The 17,156-nt window shown below is 43.4% G+C and overlaps 1 protein-coding gene and 1 long non-coding RNA gene across 2 annotated transcripts; one reads left to right on the top strand and one right to left on the bottom strand.

Moving 5' to 3' along the window:
* Positions 1-5,137: 5,137 nt before the first annotated feature.
* LOC121847457 lies at positions 5,138-8,958 on the top strand. The gene is made up of 2 exons (XR_006084321.1): positions 5,138-5,632; positions 7,707-8,958. It is a non-coding gene; the product is annotated as an uncharacterized LOC121847457 (long non-coding RNA).
* Positions 8,959-11,008: 2,050 nt separating this feature from the next.
* LOC112259588 (probable serine/threonine-protein kinase kinX) lies at positions 11,009-16,046 on the bottom strand. The gene is made up of 8 exons (XM_042329579.1): positions 15,980-16,046; positions 14,839-14,910; positions 14,416-14,693; positions 13,660-14,308; positions 12,972-13,085; positions 12,801-12,839; positions 12,576-12,620; positions 11,009-11,716 (listed from the first exon to the last, which is right to left on the bottom strand). The coding sequence occupies exons 1-8, from the start codon at positions 16,044-16,046 to the stop codon at positions 11,676-11,678; spliced, it is 1,305 nt and encodes a 434-aa protein (XP_042185513.1). The 3' UTR covers positions 11,009-11,675.
* Positions 16,047-17,156: the final 1,110 nt, after the last annotated feature.

Below are 17,156 nucleotides of genomic sequence, written 5' to 3'. Positions count from 1 at the left end.
ATATAAACTCAGCAAAAAAATAAACATCCTCTTATAAACTGCGTTTATTGTCAGCAAACTTAACATGTGTAAATACTTGTATGAACATAAGATTCAACAACTGAGAAATAAGTCAGTATCTGGTGTGGCCACCAGCTGTATTAAGTACTGCAGTGAGGGCCTCCCGGGTGGCGCAGTGGTTAAGGGCGCTGTACTGCAGCGCCAGCTGTGCCATCAGAGTCCCTGGGTTCGCGCCCAGGCTCTGTCGTAACCGGCCGCGACCGGGAGGTCCGTGGGGCGACACACAATTGGCCTAGCGTCGTCCGGGTTAGGGAGGGCTTAGTCGGTAGGGATGTCCTTGTCTCATCGCGCACCAGCGACTCCTGTGGCGGGCCGGGCGCAGTGAGCGCTAACCAAGGTTGCCAGGTGCACGGTGTACCCTCCGACACATTGGTGCGGCTGGCTTCCGGGTTGGATGCGTGCTGTGTTAAGAAGCAGTACAGCTGGTTGGGTTGTGTATCGGAGGACGCATGACTTTCAACCTTCGTCTCTCCCGAGCCCGTACGGGAGTTGTAGCGATGAGATGAGACAAGATAGTAGCTACTACAACAATTGGATACCACGAAATTGGGGAGAAAAAAGGGGTAAATATAAATAAAAAGTACTGCAGTGCATCTCCTCCTAATGGACTGCACCAGATTTTCCAGTTCTTACTCCACTCTTCCACCAAGGCACCTGCAAGTTCTCTGACATTTCTGGGGGGAATGGCCCTTGCCCTCACCTTCCGATCCAACAGGTCCCAGATGTGCACAATGGGATTGAGATCCGGGCTCTTCGCTGGCCATGGCAGAACACTGACATTCCTGTCTTGCAGGAAATCACGCACAGAACGAGCAGTATGGCTGGTGGCATTGTCATGCTGGAGGGTCATGTCAGGATGAGCTTGCAGGAAGGGTACCACGAGGGAGGAGGATGTCTTCCCTGTAACGCACAGCATTGAGATTGCCTGTAATGACAACAAGCTCAGTCCGATGATGCTGTGACACACTGCCCCAGTCCATGACGGATCCTGCACCTCCAAATCGATCCCGGTCCAGAGTATAGGCCTTGGTGTAACGCTCATTCCTTCGACAATAAATGCAAATCCGACCATCACCCTTGGTGAGACAAAACCTTGACTCGTCAGTGAAGAGCACTAGACCAGTCCTATCTGGTCTAGTGAGGGAGGGTTTGTGCCCATAGGCGACGTTGCCGCTGATGTCTGGTGAGGACCTGCCTTTACAACAGGCCTACAAGCCCTCAGTCCAGCCTCTCTCAGCCTATTGCGGACAGTCTGAGCACTGATGGAGGGATTGTGTGGTGTAATTCAGGCAGTTGTCCTGTACCTGTCCCACAGGTGTGATGTTCAGATGTTTTTTCTTCTAGATCGTGATGTTCAGATGTACCAATCCTGTGCAGGTGTTGATACACGTGGTCTGCCACGATCAGCTGTCCGTCCTGTCTTAGGCATCTCACAGTATGGACATTGCAATTTATTGCCCTGGCCACATCTGCAGTCCTCATGCCTCCTTGCAGGTACCCTAGGCATCTTTCTTTTGGTGTTTTTCAGGGTCAGTAGAAAGGCCTCTTTTAGTGTCCTAGGTTTCCATAGCTGTGACCTTAATTGCCTACCGCCTGTAAGCTGTTAGTGTCTTAACGACCATTCCGCATGTTCATTAATTGTTTTACAGTTCATTGATCAAGCATTGGAAACAGTGTTTAATCCCTTTACAATGAAGATCTGTGAAGTTATTTGGATTTTTACAAATTCTTTGAAATACAGGGTCCTGAAAAAGGAACATATCTTTTTTTGCAGAGTTTATAAATGATTGGAGACAGGAGCAGGAATACGTAATAGGGTTTTTTAATACTCCACCCAAATATACAACATGCCATGAAAGGCACGGGGAGAAGCCCAAAACAAACACTTATACAAAAACACAGGGATGTAACCCAAACAAGGTTAAACCTCTAATAAATACATGGGACCCTGTAATAACAATACACGGGATGAGACCCGAAATAACAAGTGCACAATACACCCAGCACGAAAGCTGAAACCACAGGTAGTCACAAGACCAACCGACATAGGAACAATAACCGGCCAGACAATGGTGCACAGAGGGCACATATACACAATTACTAATCAGGGGGGGAATGGGAACCAGGTGTGCATAATGAGACAGTTCAGTGACGCCTAGAGGCCGGTGACATAGAACTCCGGAACTAGTGCACAGAATGAGAATCATTGGCGGGAATCTGTGACAGTACCCCCCCCCCCCACGGGAATCAAGGAAATGCAACAAGATTTTCCAACTGTCCTTATTCCACTTGTTATGTCCTGGTTAGTAATTTCTCAATACTTAGGATAGCATTCATTATTAGTTGTACATAGATTGCATGAACATTGACTGAATTGAAACTGACACACTGGAGAATTCGGATGCATTTGTTATTTTACAAGACTAAAGGTGAAATGTATGTTTACCTGTATTGTGGTTACATGTTCACTTTTTCTCAGACACACCTCTCCTCCACTCCTCTCTGTACATCAGATCTCCAGTGCCCTGCCCTCTCTCTCTTTATGGCCATGTCTGAAGCTCTTCTACTACATCTAGGCTTTGAGTAGTCCCTGTATCGGTCTGCAGTTGTGCCAAAAATACATGCTCTTGTTGTTCTCTTACAGATTGCACATTGATTTTTACACGCAAACACCTTTTTCAATTGTTTTTATTTTTTGTAACCTTTTTACAACACACGTACCTGTCATGTTCTTTCCTGTACTTGAATAGTGATTCATTCTAATGTTTCCTAGTCAGTTGTTAAATTTGTTTAATTAGACTTAATCTTCTTATTTCTTCCCTACACCTTTGCAGATCAAAGACAAGATGAAAGTAAAAACACTTCCTAATTTTTTTTTCACCTGCATTTTGTCAGACCAGTGAAGATGGTGGTAAACTGTACTATTTATATGGACCCTAGGTTACCCTTTCCACATTGTTATCATACTAACTGTGCGCCGTATAACCTCCAAATGAAGAGAGACAAGGAGAAAAAATAATCTGGGGGGAAAAAATGCTATTTTATGGACAATGGAGGATGGTTCTTAAAATAACCTTGGTTGTTAGGGGGCTCCTAAGAGCCGTTTCACGCCACGGCATACTGCCATGGGACTGCACCTGCTGGCGATGAGAAGTTAGGTGGTCAGCTTCTCCCTCACCTGCAGTGTCTGTCTGGGGGCGTTGTTGGCACCTGCCCTGGTGACAGGAAGGGAAGGGAACCATTTGGAGTGCCCGTCTTCATCCGGAGCGGCTACTGGAATGACCTCTGCAGGTAGTTGTGGAGAACACATGTGGCCTTCACGCAGGCATCGACATTTGAAGAGCTGAGACCAAGTCCTGCCTCTCCCATCGCCTCATTGGTTTATAGAAGCAGGTACCCACGTACCATCTCCTCATTGGTTATACGCACGTGGATGACTGAAGATGATCTAGGTCAGTGGCAGTAATGCACCTAATTTATGAAAGCTGCCAATCGCAATATAGAGTCAAGATAAGAATGGATTAATTGTTGGAGTAGAGGACCTTGTGCATTTCAGGTAAAATAACAACTCAATGTTTACATCCCAGGACAAATTAGCTAGCAACAGCAAGCTAGCTAAATAGGACAAATTAGCTAGTAAGTGCAAGCTAGCTAGCTAAATTGCCAAAAATGTTTCATGCTTTTCGACCTGTCCCCAAATTAATATAATTGGTTCAGAGTTTGTTTTGATATTTTAACCTGCGTGTCTTGATCGCCTTTGGTGTGGGGGGACAAAATATATTTTTGCATGAAGCCGGTTTGGGTTCTGTGTTAGGGTCGGTAATACTGTCACATGGTATCAATGATTGGAGACAGGAGCAAGAATACCTAATATGGGGTTTTAATACTCCACCCAAAAATACAACATGCCATGAAAGGCACAGGGGGAAGCCCAAAACAAACACGCATACAAAAACACAGGGATGTAACCCAAACAAAAGAGCGAGGTTAAACCTTTAATAAATACACGTGACACAATACACAGGTAATAACGAGTACACAATACACACAGCACAAAAGTTGAAACCACAATGTACAGGTACTCACAAGACCAAGGGCACAATAACCACCAATGGTGAACAGGGGGCACTAAATATACAATTACTATTCGGGGGAGAATGGGGACCAGGTGTGAGTAATGAGACAGTTCAGTGAAGCTTAGATGCCGGTGACTAGAACTCCAGAACTGGTGCACGGAATGAGAAGTAGTACCGGGGAAATCAGTGACAGCTTGCAGAGGTAATTGCAAGTTATGATGCTTTACTTGTTGAACATATAGAACTTTCTACTGTCTTTTCTGGGATGTCAAAATCAATTCAGAATTATTTGATAGTTTCCATCCCATCATCCATCAAAAGTTAGATTAAAGAGAGGTTGACGCAGTGCATTTTTTCCCTCCGGTATTTATTTAGCAAAGATGATAACACAATCACTCTGGACAGAAAGAAGCAAAAACTCATTGCATAAATGTTGCAGCAGCCTAGGCTACACCTAAATGTTAGTGATCTGACATGCTATATGGTATGAAAACGAGACCATTTTTCAGTCTGATCAACTGTAGGCTACTAATAAGAGCATGTGCATACAGCCTATGTGCACTGTCCGTTTGGTCAGGGTAACTAATTGGTAACTTCATGTATTTCTAGTCCATTTGTGTGTCAGGAGAAAATGTGATTGTGATCCAATTTGGTTTATATTCAAAATTGGGCTGACTGGGCTGTCTATTCATTTAATCCAAAATTATTAACTGGAATTAATCAATCAACATAGGTGATGACAGATGTGAGTAAAAATTTTTACAAGGCCGACAGTTGCATATGCCTGCATGGGGGTCCAAAATTGTTGTCACATGGGCACTGGGGTTGGTGCGAAAACCTACAGGAAGGTGCTCTCCAGGAACAGGGTTGGAGAACCCTGACCTAGGTCATCAACAGCCAGCCAGGGTTTCATTAAATAAACTATAGGCAATACTTTTTTATTGCATATTTAGGCCTAATTAAACATGCATTTGGCGAGGTTCAACTTCAATTCACTGGTACTATGAAGAATAGCCGAGCCATACTCACTGATAGCCTAATATATACTTGAATATAGTTTGGGTGAATTTACGAAGCATTGTTAGATACAGATTCCCAAGATATAGCCTACGTGTACGGTTCTCATCCTCTCTCACTCCAGCAAAAAAAGCTAGTGTTTGGTTTTCGGACTGTTGCTTGTAAAATAGCTCAGCTTACTCATTGATATCCCCTACTTTAATTAATTTGCGCGAGAGATTGCAAGCCAAGAAATTGCGAAAAACAGCATTGCGATAGCCTACATCTTCTGATTACCGATACACGGTTCTGTTGTGCTGCCTGGTGGCCGATATGCCTACCTATGCCCCTATATCTCTCTCTCTTTGCTGTGAAATATGTTTGTTCTCGAAATAGACTACGGAGAATAGTTTCCTCCGTTGCAAAAATACAGAAATTTAGTAGTAGATCGAAGCTTGACATCCAGTAATGGAGTCGACGGACTCCACACCATATAGCAGGTAATCAAACCAAGATTAAGTTTGTCATAAATTCTGAGTGCATTTCACATTGCTCTTGGGTTATAATCGTATTATAATGCTTGCATGCATGTTGTTTTACAGAGTCAGCCATAATAGTACGGCTTCAGGTTGAACAATGAGACGATATTAGATGCCAACAATAAATTGGTGTCTGATGCCGGTTAGCTAGCATGCTAGCTAGCAGACGGCTACATCTGAAATAATAGATTACAACAATTTCACCCCAGTTTAATATTAGCGACTGTCTTAAACAACAGTCCAAACAACATGTATTATTAAATGTACAGGAACATCACTACGGAGTCATAGTCTCATGATTGAAGACTTCTGCATCTTTGGTGCTAACATTGACAACGCTAGCTAAGTAGCTAACCCTGTTGCCTCTGTATTAGTGTTTTCAAAAATTATCTGCCAATTACAGCCTTAGCTACTGTCCAAGCAACCAGCAGCCAACAACACTGTAGGCATATTGGAACTAATACAACAATGTGAATTTGACAAGTCATTTACTACGAAAATATAGGCTCGCTCGCCTGTAGTCTTAAACCCCGGAAATAAATTACATCTGGTCTGTTCAGCCATCCCTATGGGGAAAGAATAGGGTTCCGGGAATAAACACCGAAAATAAAGTCAGAGGTTAACACGGGCTTTTTTAAATATACGTTTTGTTCTGAGATAAGAGGTCAGGTAACATGAACGTTATGAATTAAGAAGCCTTTATGGGATTTGTTTTTAGTACTACATAAATTCTTCAAAATTCACAAAGTGAAGTTAGCTGATGAAGATTGTCAGATAGAACACAACATATAAATCTGCTAAACCTAATTTTCTGCGTTAATCCATGGGCTATGTCCAACGAACGATGGCGGAGTTAGTACCTACTAAAAATACACCATTACTATTTTCTCTCTTTGGAAAGGGCGCAATGCAACGGCTGCCAAAGCTGCGACTTCGACAGTGACGGTGGAAGTGGTTGTGCCGAATGGAATCATGGGAGTTTGAGCCTTGAACAACAGAAAAATATTGTAGCAAGCCAACTATAAATATCATACTATAGGTTTTTGAGCGTCTATTTAAAAAATGTTATTTGAAGACAACCAGAGCAACATGTAGCAGGGAGTTCCAATATGATCAGAAATCTATAGACAGGTTATATAAATAGCTGAAAATGACTGTCCATAATTTACTTTCTTAGTTATCTCAGGGATTCTACTTGAAAACCTCACAGAGAAGCAATATCTGGTTTTTGCTCGCGACTAAACAGTCAATAAACATGAAAACTACACTAAAACGGTGTAGGACATCACCACTAAATAAGTCATAATAACAACCCAAATGTTAAGTGGCGAAGTTGCCCTTCAAAGGTCCAAAGCAGCCATTTTATCTCAAGATCAAATTATTTCTACTTCTCAAACACATCTTAATAAGAACTACTCAAGTACTGTGATTGTTTTCAATTAAAATGGTAAAAAAGAAAAATTGCTTCTTTATTAACAAAGCAATTTCTCAAGCAAGAATTTTGGTAGCTGTGTCACTATGTGGTCTGAGTGGAGAGAGAACTAAAAACTAGCTGTTATTGACAGAGGTTTGGAACTCTTTCCTAGTAATGTCACCAGGCAGACCAAAACTCCATCCCACCAAAACAGGCTGAATTTCAGGCAGGCTATTCAAACAGCTCTTACATTAAAAGGGCATTATCATTTTCACAATTTCACTGTATTATTCCAACTCCATAGTGTGGAAATTCACTGAGTATATAAAACATTAAACACCTACTCTTTCCATGACAGACTGACCAGGTGAAATCTATGATCCCTTATTGATGTCACTTACTCCACTTCAATCAGTGAGATGAAGGGAAGGAGACAGGCAAAAAAAAATATTTTTAAGCCTTAAGACATGGATTGTGTATGTATGTATGTATGCCATTCAGTGGGTGAAGGGGCAAGACAAAATATTGAAAATGCCTTTGAACGGGGTATGGTAGTAGGTGCCAGGTGCACCGGTTTGTGTCAAGAACTGCATCACTGCTGGGTTTTTCCACACTCAACAGTTTCCCGTGTGTATCAAGAATGGTCACCACCCAAAGGACATCTAGCCAATTTGACAACTGTGGACAACTGTGGGAAGGATTGGAGTCAACATGGGCCCGCATCCCCGTGGGATTCTCTTGACACCTTGTAGAGCATGCCCTGACAAATTCAGGCTGTTCTGAGGGCAAAAGGAGGGCATAAAACTCAATATATGGAAGGTGTTCCTAATGTGTGGTATATATAAAACACAAGCAAATCACATTGACAACACCAGGCTTTTAAAGGGTACCTTAGTGAAGTGTTATCATGCATGGGATGGCAGACTAACTATGCCCATGTCAAGGTATTCCAATAAACAGTTACACAATGATAAACGACACCATGGTGTTGTCCCAAACCTTTATTGCAGCCCTCGAACAGAACATTTACAGCACGTGTCAAACTCATTCCACGGAGGGCTGAGTGTCTGCGGGTTTTCGCTCCTCCCTGGGTGTCTAGGTCCTCATTGGAAAAAAAAAACTAAAACCCGCAGACACTAGGTCCTGCATGGAATGAGTTCGACACCCCTGATTTATAGAAACTGTGACAGCCGTCCAACTCTGCATACAGAATGCATTTTCACAATCATTTAAAAACCTGTTAGCCTATACAGCTGTTTACCTCTATGTATAACATGTTTTTGTGTGTAAACCCCTGTTCATATGTGAACTGCAATAAAAAATAAACACTGAGATTGTAGTGATGTTTTCGGTTACTGCTGGTTGTGGAATGTCTTTCCCTTGGAGTACAGTCCATTCTGAGCAGCAGAGCCTCAACTGTCACATATGGCTTTGAAAAAAGTGAAGCACTTTTTATTTAAATTTTCATAATTAAAAAGGTCTGATCCTAAAAAAGTGTATTTTTATTTAAAAATCTAGAACAGATCTATCTTGTAAAGTTCTGTATAATGTAAAATTAACACCACGTTAAAAATTCACATTGACTTCAAAAGTGTTAGGTAATAGAAAAAGACCCACTAGTGTTATAAAAAAAAGACAAAATAAGTCCTAAGAACTAGATTGCAACCACTTGTTTTCGTGCACATCGAACCAAACCGTTATTTGGTTTCCTCAGAGAAGATTTGCATTGCAGCATTCCCTACAGTCCATCACCTTATCACCATTGTATCATCCGGCAGGCCCCTTATTACCACAATGTACAGAAAACTTCTACAATGGAAAAATTTCAAACAAAAACGCACTCATCTGAATTCACAGAAACATTACATCGTTGGAGGAACATAAACTAAGCACACGACTGAGTTTCCTTGAAAAAAATTAAATCATTTTTCTTTTTCTTCACCGTACAGCCTTAAGTTCAAAGCATGAGCTAGCATCATCCTTGTAGTAAAAACAAACCATGACAACATCATTAACGACAACATCAATATTAAATACTAGCACAAGTCGAGTTAGATGTCGCTAGGACAGAGTGAGCAGGTTACACTGTCAAGTTCCCTTCTAGATGTACAACAGTGTTTCTCTTTGAACAGTTGGTTTTGGGGGGGGGCCACGCACTGAAACACATGCAGAGGGACAAAAAGAGGTGGTCCGGGTGTCTGCTAAATCAGCAACAATTACAGACATTCAAAAACCTTTGTTCCAAATGAAGCACTTACCCGGGGCTTGAGCCAGTTAATATACAAGTGAAAGTGGAACTGTACATTTAGAGAGAAAGGGAACCAAAGTTTATGAACATTACTGACGCAGACTTTAAATATATATATATATCTTTTTTTACAGTTTACGTGTACTGAATGATGAATTTTGAATAATCATGTTCCTGTTGGACCACATGTGTGCGTGTGGAGAGCAGATCTATTGGAGGACCTGGGACACTGCACAGCAGCCTGTTTTATCAGGAGACTGGGTTGGGTCAGACCATTAACCCATAACAGCTACGCCCACACTGAGCTGCACCTAAGAGTTACTACCAGACTCTGAGACATGCCCTTCCTTCGTCTCCAGGTAAAAATCTGTTTTTCCCAGAACAAATGGCATATGCCAACATTTCTCCCATTTGGAGAGTTTACATCCAACCCAAATACAGTAAAAAAAAAGTTTAAAAAAGACCACAAAATAAATAAAATCGTAAAAAAATGGACACAAGCCTGGCTTGGGGATAACTCACTGTGTTCCGTTAGATGTTCACCGTTCTGGCTGGAGGTATGAGTAAGTCAAAAACACTTTCAGTATTAAAGAAGTAACAGTGAGAGCAAGGTACTAGGAGTTGGAACAAACAAAACTGAAATTGAAACGAGTCTCAAACGCATCTTAATGAGAACTATGGCTCATAGGATTGTTTTATAGACATACAGTCTATAAAATGCACACAGGCAAACATACACTATATATACAAAAGTATGTGGACACCCCTTCAAATTAGTGGATTCAGCTATTTCAGCCACTGCCGTTGCTGGCAGGTTAATAAAAATTGAGCACAAAGCCATGCAATCTCCATAAACAAACATTGGAAGTAGAATGGTCTTACTGAACAGCTCAATGACTTTAAACGTGGCACCGTCATAGGATGCCACCTTTCCAACAAGTCAGTCAAATTTTTGCCCTGCTAGAGCTGCCCCAGTCAACTGTACGTGCTGTCAGCACAATAACTGTTCGTCCAGGCTTCATGAAATGGGTTTCCATGGCCGAGCAGCCACACACAAGCCTAAGATCACCATACGCGATGACAAGCTGGCTGGAGTGGTGTAAAGCGGACCGCCATTGGACTCTGGAGCAGTGGAAACGCATTCTCTGGAGTGATGAATCATGCTTCACCATCTGGCAGTCCAAAGGATGAATCTGGGTTTAGTGGATGCCTGGAGAACGCTACCTGCCCCAATGCATAGTGCTAACTGTGAAGTTTGGTGGAGGAGGAATAATGGTCTGGGGCTGTTTTTATTGGTTCGGGCTAGGCTCCTTAGTTCCAGTGAAGGGAAATCATAATGGTACAGCATACAATGAAATTCTAGCAGATTCTGTGCTTTAAGTTTGTGACAGCAGTTTGGGGAAGGCCCTTTCCTGTTTTAGTATGACAATGCCCCCATGCACAAAGCAAGGTCCATATAGAAATGGTTTGTCGAGATCAGTGTGGAACAACGACTGGCCTGTACAGAGCCCTGACCTCAACCCCATCGAAAACCTTTGGGATGAATTGGAACACCGACTGCGAGGCAGGCCTAATCGCCCAACATCAGTGCTCAACCTCACAAATGTTCTTGTGGCTGAATGGAAGAATGTCCCCGCAGCAATGTTCCAACATCTAGTAGAAAAGCCTTCCCAGAAGAGTGAAGTGGCGGCTGTTATAGCAGCAAAGGGGAGACCAACTCCATATTAATGCCCATGATTTTGGAATGATATGTGCGACGAGCAGGTGTTCACATACTTTTGGTCATGTAGTGTACATCTATACACATTCTCAGTCATACACATATGGAAGCTCACACACTCACCCTACATCACCAGACTCGTCTGTTCACCTGTCAGCATAACTTTGCCCTAGATATGCAACATCTTGACATGTAGACTCAATACATACTGGTAATACAAAACTGCAGCTTTGCATCTTCACATTTAACAAAAAACTGAACTCGGCTCAGACGTGAAGTTCTTTGACTAGCAACATGTACCTCTGCTTGCTATACACAGGAAATGGAAAACAACCTACATTCCATTAGCGAAAAGCTACCCTCCCATTATCTACCTACATCTGTAAGAGAAATTCATTGATACTTGTCATTATAAGAAGAAAAAAAAGAAAAGAAAAAAATATATATAGGGTAAATGAAAAAATCTAACAAGTTCTGGAAGTGAGAAAAACAAGTTTCTGGGTATGCGAGTGAGAAATAGGACAAATAGGAGAGTGTTGAAGGCCGTGATGGCGCTTTTCATTCTCTGGAGGTGGGAAAGCGCGGCTGCATGCGCTCAGTGGGATGCGATGTGGGCTGGTCCTCAATCAGTCTTACCGCGCTGAGACCGCAGGCTCGGCGTTTCTATGGAAAGAAGATACTGACCTCACTAAGTGACAGTGATGGAATAAAAAAGCAGTTACCATTCAATTGAATTCATAATACAATTACATCATGTAGAAAAAACATTTTGACAATATAACACTTTACACGATTGATACATCATATAATAAAGAATTCACCACACAATCTAACAGACAAAAACAGGATGGAGGCCTTCTATTTCAGTTGTAGTCACATCACAAGTCATTTAACAAAAATCCTCAAACAATATCAAGATATGAAAAATGCATGGAATGAGTTGACTAGTTAGTCGACTCCTGTGAGAGCCATTTCATAAGCTGTGTTTCATAAACCAGCCTCAAGGGGGAGCTATAGCATACTCTACAAATAGCTTCACTGGCCTTCATTACTCACCACAAGGGAGAGTTAAGTCTACCTACCTTGATAGGATTAATCCACAGACTACATGTGGCCTACACATATTAGAGCACACGCTACCTACTAATCACGTGTTTCCTCACTGGCATGGGCTTCAAAGTCAGGAATATCTTATTGTACGACATACAAAGAAAGACCGCCTATTTGTGTCTGCTGTGGATACATGCCCACAGGTCAGCTTCACTGAGAAAGCTGGGCTTCTTAGATGGCATGAAACCATACTGCTGGTTAATAGCCAAAGTGCAAACTATCTATTAAACAATGATTATGGACTAATTACAGTAGGCCAGCATTCAGCTGTGAAATGTCGATTCTATGAAATGATGATTCTGAACTTGTTGAATGTCTGACTCTAAACTTCCTGCTGTGCAGTCATACAATAGAGTAAAAAGGAATGAGAAGATGCAATTGCGTTCTGACAAGTTTTTAAATGAAAGTGTACCTGTTGGCTCATCTTCCATCTGTTCTTCTGCCTGGGAAAGCTCTTCTGTTGAAACGAAACAAGCCAAAGTTAGAATAAAAAATCAAATAAAAATGCTTCAACACACATGCTTTTTACTGGACATGCTTTCAGAGAACAGGGTCAATGACCACCATGAAAGCTTATGCAGGAGAACTGTTCATAGTAATAACATTGGACTGGAGTTAAAATAATCTTATCACCAACCTATCAACTCCTCCAGCTCATCTACTTCAGCTGCTTCCTCTGCAACAGAAAACCAGCAGTTGCAGTTAGTTAAAACGGAGAGAGAGAGGAGGCACTGAAGAATGACATCTGAATATTCTTGCCCTCAACTGAGTGGAGGTACATGTACATAAAATCACACTCAACACGTACCTGCAAACTCTTCCCGAAGAGCTTCCTCCTGTTGAGTTTCTTCTGACTCAGCTTCTGATTCGGCTTCTTCTGTTTGTTCTGAATCTTCTGCTGCTGTTTCTTCTACCAGCTCTTCTGTGGAGCAAAGGAACAAGTTGTATTAGAACACTGTTTTTCAAAAGACAATGAATGACAGCCTCACATTGAGAATTGACGAATTCATCCACAAAATGAGCAGAGAGACTTAAGTTTCAAGTTTTATTAGTCGTATGTACGGGATACGCATGGTATACATCATCCAACGATATGCTTACTTGCAGGTTCCTTCTCCACAATGCAAAAACAATAAGAAATAATACAAAATGAGGTGACATGAGCAACACAAAAAGCAGATAGGAGAGACAGAAAAGTGAGTGCCCTATCCACTACCCCAAGATTAGATGGGAAAGGGGCCACTGCCCGACCTCTACAAACATGTAGCTACTCTTATCAGAAAAGACATTGTGTGCATACACTTCTGCAATGCAGCACTTGGTGTTCAACTGTGCTCGTTTTAAACTGTGTGAAGACAAACACCTCATCAGCAAAAACCGAGGCCTTGAGAGGATTTTCTTTCAATAATTTCTGGACCCAGATTAAGCCTACCTCTGGATTAAGCCTACCCCTGGACTAAAAACCTTTTGTTCTGTTCTGGATCATTTTTCCTTACCCTCCTCTGTTGCTGGCTCCTCCTCTGCCTCTTCCGCCTCCTCCACGGCCTCCTCCTCAACTGGTGCAGCCTCTTCTTCTGCGGGGGCAGCCTCTTCCTCAACAGCGACTTCCTCCTCAACTGATGCAGCAACTTCCTCCTCAGCGGCCTCCTCCTCAACAGCCTCTTCTGTGGGAGAATCCACTTCCTCAACCGGGGCAGCCTCTTCAGCAACCTCCTCCTCAACTGGTGCGGCTTCCTCCTCAATGGCGGCAACTTCCTCCTCGACTTCCTCTACCTTTTCAATGGGGGCAGCCTCTTCCTCCTCGACTTGGGCGGCTTCCTCTACCTTTTCAATGGGGGCAGCCTCTTCCTCCTCGACTTGGGCGGCTTCCTCTACCTTTTCAATGGGGGCCTCCTCCTCCTCCTCGACTGGGGCGGCCTCCTCCTCCTCCTCGACTGGGGCGGCCTCCTCCTCGACTGGGGCGGCTTCTTCCTCCTCCTCGACTGGGGCGACCTCCTCCTTCTCGACTGGGGCGACCTCCTCCTCGACTGGGGCGACCTCCTCCTCCTCCTCGACTGGGGCGACCTCCTCCTCCTCCTCGACTGGGGCGACCTCCTCCTCGACTGGGGCGACCTCCTCCTCGACTGGGGCGACCTCCTCCTCCTCCTCGACTGGGGCGACCTCCTCCTCCTCGACTGGGGCGACCTCCTCCTCCTCGACTGGGGCGACCTCCTCCTCCTCGACTGGGGCGACCTCCTCCCCCCCTCCGGAACCGCAGGATCTTCCTCAATGATTTCAGGCTCATCCACCTCAAGCTCTTCTTCCTCCTCCAGAACCTCAGGCTCTTCCTCAATGATTTCAGGCTCATCCACCTCAGGCTCTTCTTCCTCCTCCAGAACCTCAGGCTCTTCCTCAATGATTTCAGGCTCATCCACCTCAGGCTCTTCTTCCTCCTCCAGAACCTCAGGCTCTTCCTCAATGATTTCAGGCTCATCCACCTCCGGCTCTTCTTCCTCCTCAACCACCTCAGGTTCTTCCACAACCTCAGGCTCTGTAAGGAAGTGAAAGCATTATGCAACTTAGCTGATAACTGAAAATGACACTACGTGATATATGTCTGATACATGTCTATGATATTGGCTGACTTTTTCCTTGAAAAAAAAGACCATTTCAATATCTTCTTCAAGCTTACAGACCTGGTAGGGGAGCAGCAACTTCCTCTGCTTCTGTGGCCTCGATCACTTCTTCAACAACGGGTTCTGGTGCGGCTAAAGCAAAGGGACGCGGGGAAAGAGATAAGGGGGGTAGAGGGGAACAGTTAAGACCATCCTGATCGCAGTTGATCCTTTTACTTGAACTACGGCCTTATCTGGCATACTTCATCATTTTCTTCTCGCACAGAACATTCCAAATGTCTTACGGCACATTTAAGAAAGTGCACTAACTTTATGAGGTGACTTTCCATGGTGTGTCAATAATTTAAAAAAAGTGTATGCTCCTTCAAATATAGATTTCTAACCCGTAGCCCTTCAGAATAGAAACGGCTGACTTAAACCATGGTAGGTACAGTGGGGCAAAAAAGTATTTAGTCAGCCACCAATTGTGCAAGTTCTCCCACTTAAAAAGATGAGAGAGGCCTGTAATTTTCATCATAGGTACACTTCAACTATGACAGACAAAATGAGGGGGAAAAAATCCAGAAAATCACATTGTAGTAGGATTTTTAAGGAATTTATTTGCAAATTATGGTGGAAAATAAGTATTTAAAAATCCTAAAATGTGATTTTCTGTTTTTTCCCCCCTCATTTTGTCTGCAAGCCAACCACAGAATGTGACAAATGAACTGAAGCAAATCGTACAATCTGACCAGGTTGACGTCAAGATTTTTAAAATTGGTTAACGTCACACAGTGCGGCATCTAATAATCGTAAAAGACGGAATCCGACGTACATTGCGGGAAGGCCTTAACAGCTCGTGATGTTGTAGACGGATGCTGTTTTTTCTAGTCAAGCCCACAGTTCAAATTCAATGAGAATAGTGATGAATAACTTGCATGTTTAAGCAATTAGGATACTGCATAAACATCTGACAAAGGGATGTTGAATGGAATTGTAATGAGGAAATTAAGTAGTAGGCTATGTTTGAGTATTTCAAAAAAATAACCACTGGTCACATTGTTTATGTACAGTTGAGAACAGTGTAGAAGATGCCTTTGTTGTATCCAGTACGGTGCTACTGGAGCCTTCTCCTGTGTCTGTGGGTAGTGTGCGTGTTCCATGACATACATTTCCTCTCATGACCTTTACCATCTACCACAGTTAAGGTGTGTGTGTGTACACGTGTAGACCAGCAGGAGTTCTACCTTCTTCCACAGGTGCTGCAGGAGCCTCCTCTGGTGCTGCATCTCTGGTAATGACGACGGTAGCCTTCTCTTTCAGCCCTGAGGGTTTTACAAGTGATGCAGGGGGGTGAGGATGACATGGTAACAGCTCTTGTTCAGGAGAAGTGCCTTTACAGAGGCTACAACTCTGTATAATGTATACTGTATTTGGCATAGTAATATTCATGTAAACTCAGCAAAAAAAAGAAATGTCCCTTTTTCAGGACCCTGTCTTTCAAAGATAATACGTAAAAATCCAAATAACTTCACAGATCAGCCTAGTTAAATAAAGGTAAAAAAATATATATTAAAAAAATGAATGAACATGCACCTGTGGAACGGTTGTTAAGACACTAACAGCTTACAGACGGTAGGCAATTAAGGTCACAGTTATGAAAACTTAGGACACTAAAGAGGCTTTTCTACTGACTCTGAAAAACACCAAAAGAAAGATGCCCATGGTCCCTGCTCATCTGTGTGAACGTGCCTTAGGCATGCTGCAAGGAGGCATGAGGACTGCAGATGTGGCCAGGGCAATAAATTGAAATGTTTGTACTGTGAGACGCCTAAGACAGCGCTACAGGGAGACGGGACGGACAGCTGATCGTCCTCGCAGTGGCAGACCATGTGTAACAACACCTGCACAGGATCGGTACATCCGAACATCACACCTGCGGGACAGGTACAGAATGGCAACAACAACTGCCTGAGTTACACCAGGAACGCACAATCCCTCCATCAGTGCTCAGACTGTCCTCAATAGGCTGAGAGAGGCTGGAGTGAGGGCTTGTAGGCCTGTTGTAAGGCAGGTCCTCACCGGCAATAACGTTGCCTATGGGAACAAGCCCACCGTCGCTGGAACAGACAAGACTGGCAAAAAGTGCTCTTCACTGACGGTTTTGTCTCACCAGGGGTGAAGGTCGGATTCGCGTTTATCGTCGAAGGAATGAGCGTTACACCGAGGCCTGTACTCTGGAGCGGGGTAGATTTGGAAGTGGAGGGTCCGTCATGGTCTGTGGCGGTATGTCACAGCATCATCGGACTGAGCTTGTTGTCATTGCGGACAATCTCAACGCTGTGCGTTACAGGGAAGACATCCTCCTCCCTCATATGGTACCCTTCCTGCAGGCTCAT

The sequence above is a fragment of the Oncorhynchus tshawytscha genome, linkage group LG10, assembly GCF_018296145.1.
Source record: "Oncorhynchus tshawytscha isolate Ot180627B linkage group LG10, Otsh_v2.0, whole genome shotgun sequence".
NCBI classification, from domain to species: domain Eukaryota; kingdom Metazoa; phylum Chordata; class Actinopteri; order Salmoniformes; family Salmonidae; genus Oncorhynchus; species Oncorhynchus tshawytscha.
Note: the sequence above shows the minus strand (reverse complement) of the source record. Positions and strands in the feature narration are given on the sequence as shown.

Coding starts and splice junctions, on each gene's coding strand:
- LOC112259588 (XM_042329579.1), bottom strand. CDS start 16,046: ATGCAGCACCAGAGGAGGCTCCTGCAGCACCTGTGGAAGAAGGTAGAA. Junction 14,694..14,838: donor AGTTGCTGCTCCCCTACCAG/GTCTGTAAGCTT, acceptor ACTTCCTTACAG/AGCCTGAGGTTGTGGAAGAA. Junction 14,309..14,415: donor TCATTGAGGAAGATCCTGCG/GTTCCGGAGGGG, acceptor GCCCCAGTCGAG/GAGGAGGAGGAGGTCGCCCC.